Below are 22,373 nucleotides of genomic sequence, written 5' to 3' on the forward strand. Positions count from 1 at the left end.
TTCTTTAAGATGCACATACCAAGTCTTCCCCTCCAAGTTTTCACAAGACTGTTTTTACAAAGCTTTGCTTTCCATTGCCAGTCTTTCCACAAACCAACTACAAAAATGAGAAGATTTTTTTTCCAAAAATGAAAGAAGAATTCGGTGTTGTATTTAACACCTACCTCTTCACTTCAGGAAAGCAAGAAACACACACCCACTCTAAGGTGGGGGTGGCAAGACAAAGCAAGAACAACCTGAATCAATGAAGTATTTCTGTAGTTGATAGTGGAATATTACACTGCCATATTAGGTCTGACAGTTCACATACTAAAGTTCATCTTTCTAGTTTAAATCTTTTTCCTGGAATCTTTTCAGAAAGCTCCTCTAATAAGATGACACATAGAAAAAGAATGTTAGAAAGTCAAAGTTTATAAGATTGATTAGCACAAAATACCTGTTGTGTCTTCTGTATATCTGCTATTTTTTAGCAGAACAAAACAAAGATAAAGAAAAAGTTCATTGCAAACACTAATTTACTTGTAGGGATATCAGCACAGACTGGGCACACAGCACTGTTACCTTGAAGAATCACTAAAAAACTTTAAAGAGTAACAGTCTGAACTGTCTACAAGGGAACATATCTAGAAACTAACTTAACTGGACTACTACAGACAAAATAAGAGCATCACTGACATCTGGAAAAAGCATTCCCATTCAATAGGCAGCATTGGTAAAAGCTTACTCTTCATCAGTCTGCACACAGTTATCCAGCTCTATCACGTGGCTGCCAATAAACCAGACGAGGTTGGAGAAATAAGGAACTGCAGTTTTATCTCGAATGTAATGCAGCATAGGCTGGTTGTCCACTGAAGAGAAATCATTAAAAAGAAAAATCAGTTGCCAGTATTTTTTATTGCTTTTTAAGAAATACAACAAAATATCTTTTGAATTTGATTACATGCTGGTTTTCCATACAAGTATACACCTGACACAATCTTACGCATGAAATGGAAATCTATAAAAATGTCACATCAGTTCTTGGCTGGCTTGAATGAGCCTAATGTTGATATATTTACAGATGTCTGAAAATAAACAAATCTAGTGGAATTCAGAAAGGTTCTTTTAGCACATTATTTATTAAAAAGAAGAGAGAAGCACAAGAATAAAGCAGCAATGCTGAGAGTCAAGCTAGTTAGACTTACATGACACTGCATTAAGGAACACAGGAATCATCAGTGAAGGAAGGGCAAAAGAAACAGACAACAGTTAACAGGATTAGGAACTGGGATAGTGACATTCTCTAAAAGGGTTTAAAATGCTAAAGCACAAAGCATCTAAACTAAAACATACAGGGTAGGTGTTAGAGCAGAATATATGCAAACAGTAGTCAGAAAATTATCAAACCTGAACATCTGAAAGCTCTGCCTTTTCAACTCTAGCCATTTTATCACTACAACATTCAATGAAAATTTAGACAAGTAAATTTTTTCATAAAAATTCTTAATTGTATAAATATGTCGCAAATAGGATATGAAGCCTATAATCTGCTCTTTTTTTTTTTTGTAAGCTCATATTTGCATTTACAGTTCCTTGAACTAGAGAGCAAGTACCAAGTGCCCATTTCTCAATACACAAAAAGTGTTGCAGCCAACACTGTAAAGACCCTACTTGCTATGTAGGCTATCCAGTCATTAACTGTGCATCGCTTTAAAAAAGACCTCATATTCTGCTATGAAGAATGTCAAACCACTTCTCTTAATTTACAGAAAATTGTGTAAATTCAACATGCAATTTAACTTAAAATGGACTAAAGAACAAGGAGCCTTGCATGTACATATTGCATAATACACATTACCTTATATCATGCTGATTTCAGAGGTAGAAGTTCAGAATAAACAACATTTTCTTTTTTACATAGAACATTGCGATATTTTCAGTTTATTAAAAATGTTATATATCCCAAGAAAAAATTAGGGGGAAGTGACTTTTGGATGTTGGGTTTAGGGTAGATATTCTCAAAGTAATGCTAACTTCAAAGTTCAACCAGGTTGCTGAGGTCCCTGCTGAGTTTTGAAGACCTCAAACAATACAGATGCCACAGTTTCTCTGGAAACCCCATTAGCAGTGTTCAACTACTCCCACAGTGAAGATTTAGCTTCTTTCCTTACATCCTACTGGAATGCCCTGCACAGGAGTTTGAGACTGCAGTATCCTGGCCTCCCCTGAGCACCTCTGGGAATGGTCCAGTTCCTCATGAGACTGGAGTGACTATAGCACCTAACAGTTCTACAGCCATTTTAATACACATCCAATTCAAAAGGGAGTGATGTTGGCTACTGCTTCACACACTAGAAAGCTCAATTTAATCAGTAAAAGATAATTCATATTCTTAAAACACTGATTTTGGGGGTTTTGTTTATTTACTTAACAAATACAGTCACATTCTGACCTCTCTTGAAGAGAAACTAAAGATCCTTCTGTATGCCTGACACTTCTGGGTTTTTTTTTAAAGCCAGTTCCATTGGTGAAAAAATAATACTATTTACAAGTACATACTGCAGGCTTGGAAGAGTGGTCACAAAAGTCAAAATATGTATCTGAAACTTGTCAACATGCTAAGCTTTTCAACCTTAGAAAATAGACAGAAAATCCTCACAAGCAAATAACTGAAAATTAACTATAATGAAACAAGATTTGCACACATGCCTTTTTTAATATATAAAAAGCATACCTTTGTAGACATTTAAAGTTATAGTCCTAACAGCAATCCTGACCATGCTTTCGGGGTGGTTAAAAAATTTAATAGCTTCAGTGTACAAAGCAAAGTCATTAGTGTGCTGTAACAAGAGGAAAGAAAATATTTATTCATTAAACGTGTACAGAATACGGGCTGGGATTCTGTATAAAATATGTTTTCTGTGTATTAACTCAGTATCTTTACCTTTTACTTAAATAATTAAAATGATTTTACAATGCACATTCAGCTGCATTTGTAGCTCTGCATTAAAATAAACTGCTTTAAGCATCAGAGCTCCCCAGGATAATTGTGCACATACTCAGTACTTTCGTGCCCTCTTCTGGCAGAAAGCAGAGTGCAGAGAAGAAAAACCCATTTCCACTTTGCCCGTTTGACTCAGCCTTTTGGACTTTGACTAAACCTCTTAGAACCAAATCACGCAACAGAAAAGATCCTCTTTATGAAAGCACAAGAAAACAAGGCACAAATAAGTTGAATTCTCAAGGAAACAGATTTTAAAATTGATCTGAAAACTGAAATGATCCAATATAACGCTAACTTCCAGATTTTCTATTTATTATAGTTGTAAGAGGATAAAGCCATGCTTGTGCAGAGATCCTCACAAACAAATGCACAACTACTGGCATGGCCATTATAAAAATAAAAGCAAGACATTTATGAGACAAGAGACTAAACAGAGTATGTGCCACACTCTTATTAATTTCTCATTCAAGTTCTTTTGTCATTATACTGCAACCTTCTTTACTTACCTCATTATAAAAGAAATGTACAGTATGATTATTGAGCTTCAGGGAAAGAGTTTTCAAAAATGATATGTAATATGCCATGATCTCCTCATCAGAAAAGTCAAATTTGTGGACAATAATAGAATTCACATAGTTATTAGAGAGCAGGTAGTCTGGAAAAAAAAAATAAAGAAAAAAAGAAAAAAAAAGAAAAAAAAAAAAAAGGAAAAAAAGAAGTATTTACACAAGTTAACCAAAAAAACCACAGGCTGTATTTAAAGTGCCAGCTAGAAAGCAACATCCTGATGCTTGAAGATCACAACTTTGAACCAACAACTCAAGTGATGCCTTTTAGCATTAATATAAAGGATCTGCATCCTACAAATGTCTTTACTCCCAAGTACAAGTCAATTGAGAATATACTTCATCTTCCTCAATTCAGGTAAGCTCTGCAGCTAATCACACTTAACTCTTTTCTTCCCAAAGTCCCAACTCTCCAAGGCTTGATGATGACTTTTGTAACAGTTGAGGAATACTTTAAATTATTAATTCTCCACCCTCTATATATTTTGCCAAAAACCTTGAGGGAACCTCCCATGGCTGACTGCCAGCACCAATGATTACAAAACAGTTACAGTACAAATTACACACCAGAGTTCCACCACATGACCAGGGGCAGCAAGTGACAATTAATTTGACTTAAAGAACCCCTTGAAATGTGCTAAATGCTTGCTGTAGTAAAAAACTATTTTTGCACCACGGAAAATTTACATTAAAAGGTATTGTGGAGTCAGTCTACACTATATTTTTGGTGATGTTCAATTTAAAAGATTGTTAATAATTCATACAGTTCTGTGCAGGGATTTTAGGACTAAAATTTCATTGAATGAAAGAGAATCCAACCAAATCTCAATAATTTCATCCTAAGCAGCCTGGAAGTGTGTCCTTACACAGTGATGTTTCATGGCTGATGTTCTCAAAAAGGATGTTCAGAGTCTGCAGCAGCTGCACACACACGTAACGACCAGACTTCTGACGCAGGATGTTCAGGAAGAACACAAACATATTCTTCTCCAAGAAAAAGCTGAAATAAAATAAAGATGACATTAAGTCACATGTTTTAAGTAACAGGAACATAATTTGGCTAGGAGCAGGGATGATTCCAGGCAGCTTTGACAAACAGCATGTTTTGCTTTTATGAAGAATTACTTTGCAAAGTTGTAATTGAATACTAAACAAGGGGCCTTAAAAATTCAAATTATTGCATAAAACAGGTACCAAGAAATCACGGCCCTTCTTTTTGTATTTTTAGTATATTCAATTTATCAGGCAGCTCTAGATACCACAGCTAGAATAAGATATTTAATTATGGTATCTTAGGTAAATTGAAGCAATGTGATATTAATAGATATACTGAGTAAATCTGGACTCTAGAATATGTTAGAGTTTGTATTTATATCAAAAGAATGGAGAGCCAAACAAAAGCAGTCCTTGAAAGGGGCTCTGCAGTCCAAACACTATTTAGAAGCAGCCAATTCCTGTATGACATGAATATGAACCTGCTCACACATCTACATCTACCACAGGACATACCTTTTTACATACAGTCATGAAATACAGTCTTGGAGGAGTTAACAGTAGCAATGTACAGAACTCAGTACAACTCCAAACATTTTTCAAAGGCAAAGAGAAGTGGCTCAGGAGTACTCACTCAAACACTGAGCTGTCATTCTGATCCCCCCAAATCAGGATCTCTGTTATGGAACGAATGGTCTCCACCAGCAGGTTGCGGTTGTGATCTGTTACTGTTGTATTTTTAGTCAAAATATGATACATGTATCTAAAAGAAAAAAGAAATACAAGTAATGTGCTATCCTGCCACTTCCACACACACCAGTTTGTCTTTCATCACTGTACCAATGCAGACATATATTTGCACATACTAAGTCTAATAACAGCAAAATTTTAAAACCCTAAAATACTGATGCAGAGAGAAAAATAATTGTTAAACAGAATAAGTGACAATGGAAACAAATCCCCTCCCCCACCCCCAGTCAGGTGAATAATGAGTGCTTATGCATATGTTAACATAATTAGAAACTGTGCAACAGGTCCCAAGTGCTTCTTCTGGGAATTTGTTTGGAATATGTTGAAGTCAAAGAAGTGATGAACAAGAAAATAGAAAAAGAAGAAGCAGGTAAGCGTGTAGTAGCTGATTTGGGAAAGTGGCACATGAGCTCTAACCAGGGAAGTGTGATCCCTCCTCTTGCCTGCAGAGATCCCTTACAGACTCACATCAATTCTGATGGTTAATATCAAACACAGGACTCTCAAAGATTATTCATTCCCCTTGGCAAAGCTTCACCATCAGGTCTCTGCTCTCTTGAGAACAGAAATACTGACTGGAAAGGGGGTAAAGTCCAGATTTATTATTTCAAAGGGCAATAGTTTTAGACTGCCTAATGAAGGGGTTTATCTATATCACACATGACAGGAAGCTATAGAGAATACAAGCCTTTCAGATTTTAAGTCTCAGAATTTTACTCTTCAAGAAAGCATTTTTTACCCAAATAAGTTGTCACAATAAAGTGCCAACTTCTGTCTTGTTACTTTATGTCCCACAAAAAAAACCAACAAACAAAGCCAAAAAAAATTTGACATGAGGGAAATTTATTGTAATTTTAGAACCACACAAGTTTAGATTCTTAAACACAACTCCTATATTGTTATGCTGTGATCATACTGAAAACCAGGAGAAACACCTCAGCATTCAGGATTTCTGTGCAATATATGAACAAGGGTTTGGAAGGAAGATTTCCCATATTATCAATCTTGTCATAATTAGTGGCGTTAATCAAAACTCCCAGAATCTAATTCTGTAAAAATAGCCTGTGCCCTGACCCTGTGTTTGTTTTGGATTCCATGAAAGTTTGTTCAGTGATTCAGATTGAAATTTTAGGAATCTCATTAGTAGAATTTTGCCAAGCTTCTGGTAAGGTTCCAAAAAATACAGTGCATTTCTCTAACAAAAATTTGGAATGTCTTGTTCATGGCTTAAAGTAAGATGCTAGTATAAAAAAAACAGACTTGAAAACTCATTTCAAGAAACAGGATTCCCATCAATGTTATAAACACTAAAAAACACACTAAAAAATCTGAATCACTGCACATTGAATCTCTGGCAAGCAAGCAGCCAGAGACTAAAATGCCATTTAACTGAGCTCTCATGTGAGGTTGTTCCAACTATTTATCAGACTTACAAAGACAAGACATTGCCTAGTTTCAGCACCTTTTGAACTCAAAAACCTCCCTCAAACAAACAAGAACTTTGATCATATTTACAGTTTACTTAAAATCTGTCAAATTTGGTTTTGGGAGTCTTCTTAAACCACTGAGCTGCCACTGAGCTGGGCAGAGTTTCGCAGGACCTGCTGCAGGACACAGGCTGTTCTCACAAACCATGCAGGGAACAGGTGCTATTTCAGAGAAGCTGATAAAATGCTCTGTGCTGCCATGGTAAAATACTCTGTACTTGCTGGTCTTGATAATACTTAACCATCAAACAACAATTCTACTGTGTTGAGTACTGCACAAGGTTACGAGGAAAACAGCCCTCAGAAATTCACAGCCTAACACCTGATATACACATGCTCCCTTTCTCACTCCCCCCAAATCAGCAATGCAACAAAGCCTGCATCACATTAGCAAAGCCATTATCATATGATACATATCATCAGACAGCAAAGAGGAGAAAAAAGAGAATATGTGGTGGGGGGGAGAGGAGGACGAGGAACTGTCTTTTCTTAATCTTTCTCTTCAGTAAAAAAAAATTCTCTCATCCCCCTCATAAATCAACACTCATTTTCAAATCCAAAACAGTCACTGATGACACTGAAGCCACTCTAGGAAAAGCTGATCTCAGCTGTGTCCTACAGTCATAACTGCCTGGTCACGTGCTGTACCATATCAGTCATTAAACAGCAAGTCAGAGAGCACCTGGAAATCCTCTTCCATTAATCTGAGGATCACGGTTCAAGATTCCTTTTGTGGAGACTGACAGTGGGATGACTCACAGTAAATATATGAGAGCTTAAGGCTGTGAGAATTCCCAGGTTTTCTCAATCATATTGTGTGCATATAGCACACAAACCCTGGAAAAACTTTCCATTAGGGCACTATGGGCATTATCAGTGAATCAAAAGACTGCACAAACTCAGCCCCTGCTCCGAGGATGCAGCAGTTAATAGAGCAGAGAACACCTGAAGAGATGGTAATTAAATCAGTTCATTCCACAATATTGTAAGCAACTTCCTGAGACAGTCAGTAATTAATACTATATTACTTCACATATTTTAGCCTATTTATTTGAAGTCACATTGAAATTATTGCAACTTTGAACATGTATTTCTCATTAATAAGTTGCATGATACAAACTTGGGATAAAAGTTTACTCCAACAGTAGAATTTTGGGTATGGGAAGTACTGGAAAGAACAACAAGCTATTACTTCATTTTGGGAGGCTATGGAATATATGGAATATAGAGCATTACAAACACAAAAAGCAAGAATCATTTAATAGTCAGGAATACTTTACCTCCAAATTTATTTACTTAACAGCAGCATTACTGCACAATTCTTTAACCTGCTGAGGCACTGATGCACTTAGAGGAAACCTGGACTTCACCTGCAAGCTATTCCTTTGTATTTCATTTTTTATTTATCCTGTTTGCTTGAAAATGAACAGGAAAGCAAACACATATTTGTTTCTCTTTACAGACACGTGAAATACTGCATCATGAGAACACAAATCAAGTATTTTTGTATTTAGCTAAATTCTTAAAGGCTGTCTCTAAATGTTGATTAGAGGGGTCAGGTTTGTGCTTCAAAACACAAAATCATCAAAGACGAGACTTCTGTCCTCTGTGTCTGATGAATGGGTTCAAACAAAAACACATCATGCAGGAAGTGTCAAAGCACCCAATACCATCAGAATCAGCAGGAGATGTTGCCAGCAACTTAACAAACCAAACAAAATTCTGAACATTCTTCTGGTTAGAACCGATGCTCAAAGGGGTAACATAGTTAATCATGAATATTTTAAGTGCATATTAATGACTTTCTGACTTATTACTTAAAAAACACACTAAAACAGGTAAGAATTTAGGAAGTCAAGCACTCATATTCTAAAAGCCCAGACTTGACCAAAACAGGCTTGCTCCTTCCCTCTGCCTGCAATCAGGTAATTGCATATTGTTCTCACAGAGGAAGCCTGATGCATAGCACAGACAGGGCCTCAGGAAATGAATCACCCAAGAAAAAAGACTTCAAGCACACCTTTATGGACACTGCATCTGACCAAGGCATGGGAAATGTTCAGCACCCAACTTTAATGGCATGGAACCTTTTGTGCAATCACAATGCAATTAAAATACCAAGTGCAGAAGCAGCAATGGGAAATGTGCTTGACAGTAACAACAGGGCTATATAAAATACCAGAGAAAAGTAGAGGGAAAAGCCTGACTTAGAAACAGACACACAAAAATATCAAGTTGTCTGGGAAGCACCTAGGCAGTGAGTAGCACTGTTTCATCCTTCCCTAGATCACATTTCAGAAGTTGGATTAAATTTTAACTGTTTTCACTAGATCAAGAGACTGTATAAAAACACTTATTACAAACAGCCTCACAATTTTCCTTTAGCCAATCCATTCTCTGGCATGTTTGCAGGAAGACAGTAGTAAAATTTCAAAAGCAAGCCTCAAACAAACTGCTTTAAAGCTGATGGGAAAGATCCAGCATCTACTGACAAAAAACAGTAACGCTGCTGGTGTCACTAAGCACGTGTTTACAATTTAGACTAAACTCTACCTTACTCAAGTTTAAAAATAAAAATGTTCCCACACAAGGCTAGTCCAGACTGAATTCAACAGTAACATAACATAATATACCTCTTACAGGCTGAACTAACCTGTAATAGCAAGGCAGGTGTTTTGTACTCAGCTCCTTCATATGGAATAAAAAATGGGGCTTTGATGAGTTGAAAAGATGAGAAGGTAAACAGCTTATCAAGTGAGCTTACTGAGACTTTCTTTCACCACCCCAAAAGAAAGGCTCTCTGCCCTTTTTCCTTCTGTTACTTTACTCACTTCAACATTCAAAAAAAGACCTAAATTTCACCTTTCCTGCTGGCATCCAGCTAGAAGCTGAAATTCACACACCCTGGATAAACAAACACTTAAAATATACATAGTCTAAACAGATCAAAGGTTTCATCTGTCCTTTACATTCAACCATTTCAGATTCATAATTACAGAAATCACATGCAAAAAAGCAAACAGACCAAAACTCATATTTTAGTAGATAACTATATACTTCAACTCTCAGATAACAAGTCAAGCACAAGCCACAAATCTTACAGCCCAATTCCCTTTTGCTACAAATGAGGTAGGATGCCATTTTTCTATTCTTTGTGTTCAAAGAACATATGGACATAATTTTCTTGCTTGAAAGTTAAGTCTCAAGTCTCCCTCTCACTAACTTTTTTTTTCCTAAACTTAAATTCAGTTTCTTCAAATTTCATCAGCATTCTTGCTCTATCTTCAAGTCAAATACCAAAGCCAGACAGAACTAAAGCTCCATTAATGCTGAGTATATAATAGCTACTTCTTGTATGTTCAATAGAACATTCCTATGTTTACATCTGAGCATAACTTTTCCCCTTTTTCCTGTAAAGCCAGACTACATTGACTTACTAGTCTGACCTACAATGCTTTCAAAATTACTTCTGCAATGTTACTCCCTCATTAGTTTTGTATTTGTGGACTTGATTTCTGTATCTCTGGTAAAAAGCATTGCCTTTCAGTTAGTCTTGCTAATTCTGAACATTTTTCCAGTTTAGAGACAAGGACCAGACTTCACAAAACATCTTGATAAAGCAACTGCAAGATCCAAATCTTGTACAGGGCATCCTGCTCATTACTATCAGAACCCATTCATGTTATCCTTGTAAGACGACTAAAAACTACCAGGCACTTTTTGTCAATGAGCTACATATTCATTTAGAAAGTGCTTTATCTCTTAATGACCTCTTTTTCTCGTTCAGTACAAAGAGAAGCTATCAAGGTGACTCTTATTTTTCTTGCAACAGAGGAACACTTAAAATGGAACAGGGAAATTAAATTTTTTATCCCTTGCCACACTTCCAAATCTCCAGTGGCAGAGCTAGGAAAAAACTATTCCACCTTCTGCGGCCAGCAGTAGCACAGGGCTGCGGGGCTCCGGAGTTATGGCTCTCAAGCTCAAAGCTTTTCTTCTGCAGCAGCTGCTGCGTCCCGCAGCCCAGCGCACAAGCCGGCCCGAGAGCCGTGACTCACTGCTGCTACCGACAGCCCCACACAGCCCGGGCTGCGCTGCTCAAACACCGGCACCAGCCCCGCGCCTCAGCCACCACCAGCAACAAAGTTCTCCCTCACGAGGAATCTGGTATTTCTTGTATTTATCACGCCTCGCACTCTACTGCACCGAAGACTCTGTGGCATTGCTAAAAACAAAACAAACACGTATGGCAGCCCAGAGTGACAGTACATGACGAACTGCGTCTGCCCTGAAGACCTTCTGGGACGAGGAGGCCGGTTTCCGTGAGGCAGACACCAGGCCCCAGAGCCTCCGCCACCGGGGACGGCTCCGGGCGCTTTCCTCTCGGGAGAGCTGCGGCAAAACGCCCCGGCGAGGGCAGCGAGCGCCCGGGGAGGGTCACCCGCCGAGCCGCCCCCTCCTTCCCGACCCCGCAGCCGTCTACGAGGGAAACCTGCCCCTCACAGCTCCGCGGACGGACCCCGGCCGCAAACGCCCCTCCGAGCCCCCTCACAGCTCCGCCACCCTGAGACCGCGACCGCCCCCCGCTCACTTGAGGTGATCCAAGGAGTGGATGCTGCGGGCGGCCTTCCCGTGCCCGCCGCCCACCCAGCTGCGGGAGCGGCCGAACATGCTGGCGGCGGAAGGCTGCTCCGGCCCGCGGGCCCTACGGCCTCATAGCCCCGCGGGGCGGGCGAGCGGCGGGCGGGGACCGGCGCGGAGCCTCGGCGGCGGCACCGGCGCGCACGACGCATGCGCAGGCAGGACACGCCGGAAAGCGCCGGCCCGGCCCCGCCCCCGGGCGGGACTACAAGTCCCAGGGAGCAGCGCGGGGGCGGGGCCGAGCCCTCCCGGAGGCGGGACGGGGCCTGCGTCGGGCGCGCTCTGGGGGTGGCTCGCTTGGAACAACGTGAGAGTAAACGGAGCCCAAACCAGAAAAAAACCCAAACATTGAACGTGTCAGCGTACCTCCTAAATGCATTGTTATTTGAGGTAAAATTTGGCCCCTGACATTCTTGTTTGGCTTCCATAACCCAGACGAAGCTGTTCTGTGGGGTGAGCTCCTGTACTGCAAGATGCAGCGTCAGAAATTCAGCTCCTGACCTCTCCTTGCTGAGGTTTTTTCAGTAAAGACTTTGAATCGGCTTAAAAATTAAGGAAGAACAAAGAGAAGGGGACCATTTACTGTCTTGACCTAGTTTGGGATTCTTTTTTTTTTTTTTTTTTTTGCTTTAGCCAGAGAAATAAACTAAATCTGTGTAAAAGCTGAAGAGTTTGTCAGCCAGTATAAAAAATGCACCGAGATTAAAATCCGCCCTCGGTTATATTTTGGTATAGGTAAAGCCTCGGTCAGCAAAGAAACACGTGCACCGCAGCCGTGAGGGGCCCGGGCTCGCAGTGCTGCTTCAGGAGGGCCTCGGTCGCAGCCTCGGTCACAGCAGAGGTCGTGAAACAACTTTGATGGGGGAAGGCAGAGCTCAGAGCTGCCCGCCCCGCGGGCTGCGGGCTGCGGCAGAGCTCGGGCGGGCGGGAGCGCGCAGGCGAGGGTCGCGCTGCGGAATCCGCCCCTGTGCCCCGCAGCCCCCGTGCCGCCGCAGCGGGACCCGAATGCCGGCAACGCGGCGGAGGCGCCGGCGCCCGTCACGAGCGGCCCGCGGCAGCAGCAGCGCGGCGCTGGTAAACAACGCGGCGTGCGGCGGGTCGGGCGCGGGGCGGGGAGCGAGGGGCGGGCGGGCAGCACGGTCCCGCTGCGCAGGCCGGGCTCGCTGGCAGGTGCCCCGCGCCGACCGCCCAACGCGCCTGCGGGCTCCTTCCGCAAAGTTTGCGGGCGGGAGGAGGAGGAGGAGGAGGAGGGAGCCGCGACGGGACTGCAGTGGCCGGGCTGGAGATGCCGCTGAGCAGGCTCCTGCCAGCGGCGGGGCTGCGGCAGCGCCGCTGAACCCGCGCTGGCCGCCCGCCGGAGCGCCTCTTCCTTCTCCACGGGAACTGAAGGGACCGAGCCGGCCGCTCCGCGCCCCTACGGGGCTTCGCTGCCACCGGGGCTGCGGCGTGCAGTCCTGCGCCGCTCTCGGCTCCGCCGCTGCCGTCTGCCCCCCGCGCCGGCCGGGCCGGTCGGTGCCCGCTGCCCCCGCAGCCCCCACGGCTGCATGACCGCCGCGGTCTCCGCACGTCTGGATTCGGTGGAGTCCTGGGCCTTCCATGCGCTGCTGGTGCTGCCCTATATGTTTTACGTGGGCTTGTTCTTTGTCAACGTGCTGATCTTGTACTATGCCTTCCTGATGGAGTACATCGTCCTCAATGTGGGCATCGTTTTCCTGCCCGAGGATATGGACCAGGCTCTGGTGGATCTGGGGATGCTCTCCGACCCTGGCTCCGTGCTCTACGAGACGGACAGCGAGCTGGATGTGTTTGACGGGTACTTGGAGTGACGCCCTAGGGCGCTCCGAAGCGACTGAGCTCTGCTGCCGCCCGGCCCGGGGCAGGGGCCCGGCGTGCCCGCATGGCCGCAGCTTGGGGACCGCCGCGGCCCCGGGGTGCCCTCGCTGCGTCGCGGCTCCTTGTGCGCAGCATCTTCACTTCCAAATGGTTCCCGCCTCGCCGGAGCCGGGACCAGAGGGGCAGCCGGGACCCGTTGCCGCCGGGCAGGCCCCGGAGACGCAGAGGGCTCGCAGGGGAAGTAAGTAATTTTCTGTCCGGCGGGGCAGAGCGCTGCCGGGGCAGCGGGCACAGCGCCGGGGACACGCTCTGCCGCAGCTCCCGGCACGGGAGAGCGCTGTGGCCGAAGGGCCAGGGCCGCCCCCGCCGCTTCCCCCGCCCGGCATCGCCCGGGGACCGGCGGGGACAGCGACCCTCGCCCCCGGACTCATCCTCCGAGCCGCTGTGCTGCTGGGGGCAGCCTGCACATACGAGCAGCAACTTTGCTGATTCGGCCCTGAAAGCAGCCCTGAATCGAAACGGGCATCCCGGTTAATATTGATTACAATTCAGAGACCTTCCTCGAGCCAAAAATACATCTTAGTTTGCTGCCCTTTAACACCACTCTTTTGAATAATGACAAACTGCCCAGCTCACCATTCTTCACATTTTAATTGTAGCACGAGGATTTGCTTCATCAGGTTTGGTTTGGGGGTTTTTTGGGTGGGTTGGTTTTTTTTTTTGGTAGTTCTGAGTGTTTCTAAAACTCTGGAAATGTAAGGAATTAGCATTTTAAAACACTGAAATGTATTTGGGAAGAAAAATCACTATTTCTAGCTAGGACATTCTGTGCCAAATGTATGTTAATGAAAACATTCACAGTTTAAATTAAAATGTGTTAGCAAATCTGCCAGCAGATTTTTTAGCAAAATATTGTCTGTAAATCTGAAAACTAGTTCAGGATATCTTTATTTTCCTATTTGAAATTATACAATAGGAAATTCAGTTATAGGGTTACAAGTATAAACTCGGTGACCACACTATACAAATACCAGTTAATATCAAACTCTTTTAAGCAATCTTCTAATTTAACAAACACAAACAAACCTTTCCTGTAGTTCTGTCCTTCATATAGGTTTAAATTATGTCCTGAATATTTCTAGTCAGATTCTGTGTTAACCAGTATTTAGCTGTTTTTGGCCTATAGTTTAGAAGGAAAAATTGGACATTTTTGGTGTTGGAATAACATTGATTGAACAAACACAGCTGAACAAGGCTTGGCCAAAGGCATGTGGGATCCTAAAGAGGGAGTGAACAGATTTTGTTGCTATAGAAGAGATCTCACTGCATATAGTCACTGCAAATGGAAGTGTCTATGCCAACATTTGGTGGCCCATCCCAAGCAACTGGATTAGAGACAATTCTGCTAGATGAGGAAGTGTGGAGCAGAACAATCCTCCCCACAAAACACGATTGACTACTTTTGAGGTTGTCTCCTTCTTTTTCAGCTAGACAAATAGTACACATGCTCTGTATTCCAGGAAAGAAATTCCTAAAAATTAATGGTAATTTAAGCAAAATCTGTGGTGCTAAAAACCATATCCATTTTCTTCCCCAAAATACCTTTCCCCAAACACCAAATCTTAGTGGCTCCAATGCAGTTTAGTAGAGGGATTAAATATACTTTTTTAAAATCACTTTTTTTCTTTCTAGAATGTATCTTGATGAGCAGTTTCTAGTTTTCAGGAAGACCTAAGGAAAGCACTAGACACAATTCTCCTCAGTGGGTTTTACCTGCTATATGAATATATAATTTGATATGAGCACAATTCAGTGTAGATGAATTCTTAACATTTTTGTTTGCATTAATAAGATAAGCAGCTCTGGAAACTTCTTGATACAAATTCCTCCATATACAGATATCAAAATGCAGAGGTTCAAAGCTCAGAAGTAAGGCTCAGTCTATATCCACCAAGAGCTAATGGAGTTCTGTGCAGGTACCAGCCCCAGCCTTGATCTTTTATTTGGAAGCTGTCATGGTAGATGGTGGTTTCCATTGAGAATCAAATCACAAATCCCTAAAGTTAGATCAGTCTTTAGGTAGCAGAAAATGTGCTGTGTTTCATCTATTTATTTATTAAATTATACTTAGAGACATAGCAGCCAGGCCACAAATTGCATAATTATTTAGCTACCAGGCAAAGACACAGCCTTATCCCCATGATGAGGGATTTGAGTTAATGTCCTGGTTACAGGTTTCTTCACTGTTCTGTGCCATTCCTCCTCACCAGTTCTGTAGTAGAAAAGAAGGCAGAAGGTGGCCCTAATTTGGAGCTGTGTTTTCTGCTTTGGGAGCAGCAGTAAGGCTCTGAAAGGGAAGATTTAAATTCTTGTGGTGCCTTGCCTGCAGTGACCCGAGTTCCCTGTGAGTGTTAACCCCTGCTCTCCTGGCCTGGGAAGGTTTCCCACCTGCCCTGTTCCCTTGCATCCAGAAGTGCTGAGGATTCACAAGACACTGCAGGAAGAATGGGTCTGTTTTGCCAGCACTGATGAAAAATATGTAGGCCTACTCTTTGCATTAAAGAGCAGGGTTCTTCATGTGACTCACCAGTGATTTCTGAGAACAAGCAAAGAGCTATGATTAGCCTGAGCTGAAACCTTGCAGCGTCCTCCGTGCCTGGGAGAGCAGTGCCTCCCATCCTGGGTGAGTGATGGGTGACAGGAAAACAGAGGGGGCAAATCCCAGGAGCCATTCTGCAGCATGTGGAAAGGCTAATTTAGATGTAAAAATAAAAGAACACGTGGATCAGAACAGCTCTGTGCTCTCTGGCAGCAAACCCCTCACTTGAATAAACTCAATAGAAGCAAAATGATGTCCAAGTTTCTGAGCATAATTGGTGGCAGAGATTGAAGGCAGACAGATAAGTAAGCAGGTGCATAATGTTTCCTGGCCTATTTGAATGAAGAAATTCATCTGTATAAACAGAACAGAATTGAGCTCATTCATGTCATCTACTGTTTTTGTGTGAGTGTGTCAGGTTATTTGTTATATTTGAAGCCCCCTGGAATAAGGTCATATGACCTCATACTTTCATAAAACTAGATGTGACTCATCAGAAAGTACTCCTATCAGGAAGAAAATGGGCAAAAGTAATCAATAATGAAAACTGAATACACAAGACTGAATTTATGCAATCTTGCATTACATGCTTTACCTGTATTTTTTCATAAGATGAATTATGATTAATATCTTCAGTGAGCAGAATCCAGCACTCAGAAACCTGTGACTCAGCACTTCTAATGAATGCCAGCATCTAAATTCTGAATTTAAAAAATAGCTTAACTCCCCAGCTCATCAATATAGTGCCAATTAGAACTGCAGGCTTAGTGTCTATGAACTCCCTGTGCTTCTGTTCTGAAACAGAGATGTCCTGCAAAGGACAGATCAGAAGAATGATGTCACTAGCACTGTTAGGATACATTTAAATGTATTGGAATCCACTTCCTGACTTCTTTCTTTTCAGAGTTTAAATATTAAAAATAACAAGCAGAGTAATTTCTCACTTAATTTACCTTGCCATTTTTCACTATTTTTTCCCTTTTTGTATAGATTGCCAAGGTGATTTGTTGATACAGATACAAATCCATTTTACAGATCAGTTGACTGGTTTATGAGTTGCAGAAACAACAGGATTGAGCAATTGCTGATAATTTTAGAACTGTGATTTGAATTTTTAGATGTTATTAAAATTAATAGGAGTCCAGTGTTCAAATTCACCTGACAGCTCTGCTTTAAAGAAATGTGTACTTAGCAGGAATTCCATTCTAGATGGAAGGAAGACAAAATCATGGTTAACTGTTCAGCTGTCCATACAGCTGATGTCCATAGCCATGGACAGTTCTAAGCGATTTTCTACCAAATGCATTTATTTATACAATGGTAAGAGAGTAAGCAGATTTTTCAAAAAGTTTTCCAAAGGATGCTGTTAATAATGTGAATTAGAGTGAGGCATGGATATTAGAGAGACACTCAAGTTTTAATAGAAGTAGTTTAGGTCTGAGTATTGCAGGTGTTAAAAGCCTCCGCCACAAGTAACTTTAAAAAATATATATTTTTTTTTTAAGTCTGTGGTTCTTTCCTATAAAGATCAAGCTTTTGTAAGAAACTTGCTTCAATAGGCGTCAGTAGCCAATTACCACATTTAAGTTGTCAAAGGAATTAAGAAACTAATCCAATTTAATTCTTCATGTTTGTTTTCTCTGGAGAAGAGACAAAGTGACATTATAGTTCAGCTAATAACTATCAGTCCTAAAATAGAAGAAAAGAATAATTTGTTTAGAGACATTTAGTCTCTAACTCTTTGTCCTCACAATAATCCCAATTTATAAGGAGTACAACTGTCCCAAAGGATTAAATATGCACAAGTTGCTAAATCTGTCAGACTGTCTTTTTGCAGTTGAATTTTATTACTTTGGCTACAGATTTGGAAAGAAAAAATAGCTGAATAGTTTAAATTATGCTCTCTGAAGAGAAAAGCATGTCTCTAATATATGTGATAAAACGGGCAAAGACAAATAGGAGCCATATATGGGAAATAATAATATAATGGAAGATGATGGATTGCTGGGGAAACTCCAGGTCAGTTCACAGACTTAAGGCTAAATACTCTTTGCAGGGCCAGAAAGACCCAATGGTGGCTCAGGCAGTAGAGCCAAATAAGCTGCAAGAGCTGAAACAGTGCTGCAGAAAGTGAGGAAACAGCAAGCAGACAGTACCAGGGTGTGAAACAGTGCCACACCATGTGTCCTTTGCTCCAGCCTGCATTGTGAGGAACAGTAACTTCAAAGGCAGATTTGACAAAGATATTATGCCTGAGCTGTTGATGCTGGAGTCATACTACAGCCATGCTATTCAGTGTTTGCAGGTGTGTCCTAGGCTATTGAAAGTTCTAGTGCTGAGATTTAAAAAACATTTTAAAATATTTTCTACCTCTTGATTTTCCCGTTTTCTGAAATTTTTGAAGTTTTCTGTTAAAAAATAGGTTCTTATTAAATTTGAAGGACAGATTTCTAATCTGAATATTAGGAAGGCAGGTTTGAATATTCTGGCCAATTGTATAATTCACACCCATTTATTATCTGCCACAACAAATTACAGTCTTGGACTAGCAGCCTGACAGCAGTGTTTGGAACTACCACTAGACAGCTTTACACTTTGCTTTGGAGGCCCAATACATTTTGTTATGCTATTTTAAAGTCAGCCTAGGATTGATCTACAGTGCAGAATACTGACAACTGCACTGAATTGTGTGCTGTAGATGGTTTTAGTTCCACTTGGAAAGCAATCAGATAAACATGAAATGAGCAACCTGGTAGAGCTGCTGTTTCCCTTTTTCGTGTTCTCATTTTAGAGAAAGGATTTTGGGCAATGTGTTCTGTTAGCAGGTACTGTAGCTGACAGACATTTGACAGAAATGCCTCACTGGACACAAAGTTCTTCTTGTTTCTGACCTAGAATCTGCAGTAAGTGGCACACAGGAACATGGGAAATGTTGTGATGAGTCAGACCATGATCTCAAAGCCTTGTGTTCCACCTCTAGGAGAGCTCATGTCCCTGACCAAAATCTGCAGGCTGCTCTCTGTGCTTTCCCAAATCCACCAGGCAGAATGCAGGATGTTAGAAGGCACATTGCTGCTCAGCCCTTTAGCAAATGTTTCCCAAACCTGCCACCCTTTGCCCACTCTGTTATGAAATCACTCTGGATTTCTTTCCTGTCAGTACATGATCTGAATACTTGAAAGAGCTTATTTTTTGCAATCTTGAAGATTTCTCTATTCAGCCTCTTCTTTGAGTCAGTAGTGGTGATGAATAAAAATTGGTCCCTGGTATATTCTGCTACTGAGTTCTTTCCTACCAAGCTTTATTCTTTGCTTTCAATCTTTTGATCTGCTTTCAATCCATAAAAGAGCCTTTCCCCCAGTCCTGTGTCAACCTGTTAGCTTTTGGATTCCTGTAACACCTTTGTTAATGACACCATTGCTCTGTCTGTCCAAGCTCATGCAGAACATGTGACCATCAGATTTCATTGTTCATTCAGACCCATAAAGGGGAAGGAGGGAGGAGCTGTCCATTCAGACTAGCTGCACACAACAAAGAAATGTCCTAGGCTGCAGGCAGCCAGGGGACCTGCTTGTGGTCTTCTTTACCTCAACTCCCTTGAGCACCTTTGTAATCCACAGCCCTGGTTCTACTTAAGGAATCTTCTCAGCCTTGCATTTACCCCTGATGATTGTGAAAAATCACCTCCTAATAGCAGTGGAATACTTTGACTCGGTCAAGGCAAATTAGATAAGCTGGGATAAAGCAATATGACAGTAATTTATTCTTGGCAGTTAAGACCAAGAAGTTACCCCAAAATATTACTTAGCTCTATAACTACTTAGCAGTGAACCCAAAATAGTTGGAACAATGCAACTCTAAAGTAGAAGAGAAAGTGTCCAAAGTCAGAGACTACATCAAATGTAGGCAATACTTAATGAACATAACGTTCCAAAAAATAAAAACACTCTAATGAATGGTATCTAGTCAAGATAATGTAGCCAGTTCAAACATCAGTTTCAATTAGTAGGTCTAATGATACCAAATCTGGATAAAATAGGTTATCCCACTGTATACCTCAGCTGTTTTTACTCTTAAGAACATCCCCTAGAAATTGATGTTATGCACTGTGGCTTACAGCTTACTCTCATACCCCTTACACTTGTAACTTCATGGCTCTGTTAAAATTCCTAAGGACTAGTGTGCTCTGACATTAACAGAAACTGTGACATTGATTTCTCTGAAAGGTTGTGCAGGTCTTTACTTCTCAAAGAATTATTACCCACAGTAAGAAAAGTGTTTGATTTTTAATTCTTTTTTTCTAATAAGTCAACAACATGGTGCTGTATGTGACACATACTCAGCGACTTTTCTGTTTTTAGGTATGGAGAATTGCTCTGTATTTATGTGTTTTCTTTTAAACAGATTCATTAAACTGCTGAAATGGATTATGACCAGCCTAATGGATCAAGTCCCAGGAAGAAACTATACTCTGAAATATAGAGATGAAAACAAGGACAAGAGAACAAGAAGAAGAGTTGTCATCAGACCTTGTCAGTTGTGACTTCTCTTCATGGTCTTTGCCTCTTGTGTGTGCACTTACTGCAGTGATTCATGCACCATGCTGGGCTTCCATGGGTAATTCTGGGATGGACTATATGAAAAAATAAGATAGCATTATAACAGAAAATCAAGATATTACCCAGATTTGATAAACTTTTGGATGAATACCATGTCACCCCAATGGACACACCGTACATATAGCTTATGCCAGATTTACAATCACACGTTGAAAATTCTACCAGCCAGTAGTTCAAAGGCAATGCTTTCTCAGGGGAAAATATGCAGGAGTGACTGAAGGAGGTTCTGTTCAGGGAGTATAACAGCAAGAGCTGTGCTAGCAAGATATTTTATTTAAAATGAGAGTTTTGAAATAGATCAGAGAATGAATTTTATATGTCAGGTGGGTTCATTATTTAACACAGGATCCTTCACAGATTGTTTAAGCTCACGTTCCTATGTATAGAAAGCAATACAATAAAGACTGACCTTTTCCATGAAAAACTAAGCAGTTGTGTTGGAGTTGTTCTTCTTCAAAAAAGGATATAATTGAAATATGCTTTCAAAGAAATTCCAGTTTTCCTGCAGGTACCTGCAAGTAGTTCCAGATTGCTGACATGGCCAGAAGGTAGGAAATCTTTCTCATGAACAGCTACTTAAAAAATCAGACCTGAACTGAAACATCAGGCACTGTGTGTGGCAGAGGGAGGTAACCCACATGTCATTAGGACAGGCATTGGAGTGGTTTTGTTTAATTGTTATTATGCTTTTTAGAAAAGTCTGATTTTTGTAACTGTGCAATTTTTAAACGGAGTTGATGTATCAAGAACATTTTGGATAAAGCAGAAGTGAAAACAATTCTGCTGACACTCTCTGCATGATGTCTGTCCTCTGCAGTCTGTCTGCCATCTGCTCCCAGCGTGGGCTCCCTGCTGCAGACAGATGGTGTCAGGAGTCTCTTTTCAGCCAGTATGAGGGAACAAGAAGCTGATGGTTTAGATCCCCCATGAAACAATGACAAACATGTGTATCCTGATACTCCCAGTGTTGCATTCAAATAACACATTTTAGCTCCTAGGCAATAGAAATTAGCTCCTAGTTCCCAAAATTCTGTGCTCCAAATGCAATTTTCAGTCACTCCTGCAAGAGGGGGAGCACTGACACCGAACCAAGTAGTGTTTCTCCAAGACAGGTTTCATCAGTTTTCATGCAGTTCAGGACCTTTAAACACTGAGAAATGTTTTGTTCCACACAATCCCTGGAGAGCAATTCAGGAATGAGGTCACTTAGGGCACAAATTCTAACACATAAAGATACAGTTAGGGAAGACAAGTCCCCGTTCATGGAAATACCTATAGAAAGAATAACCAAGTTTAAAAACCTGTCAAACTTGTGTTCATGTGCCCATTTGGTCCTCATACAGTAAAGGCTGAATTTTGCTACTGCAGGGGGCATTCCTGCTGCTTCTATAATTATTAATTCATAGTGTTCACACAGGTGCCTTCACTAGTTTTTCAGGGTCCCATATACACCTTTTTAAGAACATGGTTCAGTTTGTCACTATTGGTACTTACTGCAGTATCTAGGAATTTGTAATAAACTCTCTGCACTGGGTTTGTGCCACAAAGGGCATAATAAAACAATACAAATTTCCCTGAGTCAGTCACTTTGGAGATTCTGGATTTTAGATCAAGATTTCTGATTTCTCAGAACAGCTCAGCTTCATGCATTTAAAGGATGAGAGAGTGTTACAGGCTCTGACTACCATTATAATCCTTGGCATTTCAGGAAGGCTGACAACAAAAAGATATGGACATAAAGACAGCAGCATTTTTCTCATTCTAAAAGAATTTTTTAGTAAAGATTTGATCACAACAGTTTCCTAGAGGGTAGCCAGTGAATTCAGTTTCTATACACAAGGCACTCATTCAACAAAAGCATTTTGGAGGAGCTTGGTGCCATGAGAATATCCAGACTTTGAA

General features: G+C 41.4%; 3 protein-coding genes across 8 annotated transcripts in view; 2 read left to right on the plus strand and 1 right to left on the minus strand.

Annotated features, from left to right (window-relative positions):
* CLEC16A (C-type lectin domain containing 16A) overlaps nucleotides 1-11,581 on the minus strand; it is a 60,726-nt gene extending 49,145 nt beyond the window's left edge. For 5 of the 6 annotated variants that reach the window (XM_079320723.1, XM_079320724.1, XM_079320727.1 and 2 more), the window contains exons 1-6: nucleotides 11,371-11,581; nucleotides 5,177-5,305; nucleotides 4,416-4,549; nucleotides 3,490-3,638; nucleotides 2,714-2,819; nucleotides 725-848 (exon numbers count right to left, since the gene is read on the minus strand). In XM_079320723.1, coding sequence (XP_079176849.1) covers nucleotides 725-848; nucleotides 2,714-2,819; nucleotides 3,490-3,638; nucleotides 4,416-4,549; nucleotides 5,177-5,305; nucleotides 11,371-11,450 — 722 coding nt within the window. In that variant the 5' untranslated portion in view covers nucleotides 11,451-11,581. The remainder of the gene's footprint in view (nucleotides 1-724; nucleotides 849-2,713; nucleotides 2,820-3,489; nucleotides 3,639-4,415; nucleotides 4,550-5,176; nucleotides 5,306-11,370) is intronic. The other variant, XM_079320722.1, reaches the window with a different exon arrangement.
* LOC306809324 (uncharacterized protein) overlaps nucleotides 1-22,373 on the plus strand; it is a 303,319-nt gene that overhangs the window by 205,056 nt on the left and 75,890 nt on the right. The window lies entirely within an intron of this gene.
* DEXI (Dexi homolog) lies at nucleotides 12,157-20,897 on the plus strand. Its single transcript, XM_079320805.1, has 2 exons — nucleotides 12,157-13,494; nucleotides 20,257-20,897. Exon 1 carries the CDS (start codon nucleotides 12,965-12,967, stop codon nucleotides 13,244-13,246), a length of 282 nt encoding a protein of 93 aa, XP_079176931.1. The 5' UTR covers nucleotides 12,157-12,964; the 3' UTR covers nucleotides 13,247-13,494; nucleotides 20,257-20,897.

Source organism: Erithacus rubecula, assembly GCF_903797595.1.
Source record: "Erithacus rubecula genome assembly, chromosome: 17".
Lineage (NCBI taxonomy): Eukaryota > Metazoa > Chordata > Aves > Passeriformes > Muscicapidae > Erithacus > Erithacus rubecula.

What these genes read in the sequence shown, in the direction of transcription:
- DEXI (XM_079320805.1), top strand. Translation starts at nt 12,965, where the DNA reads ATGACCGCCGCGGTCTCCGCACGTCTGGATTCGGTGGAGTCCTGGGCC.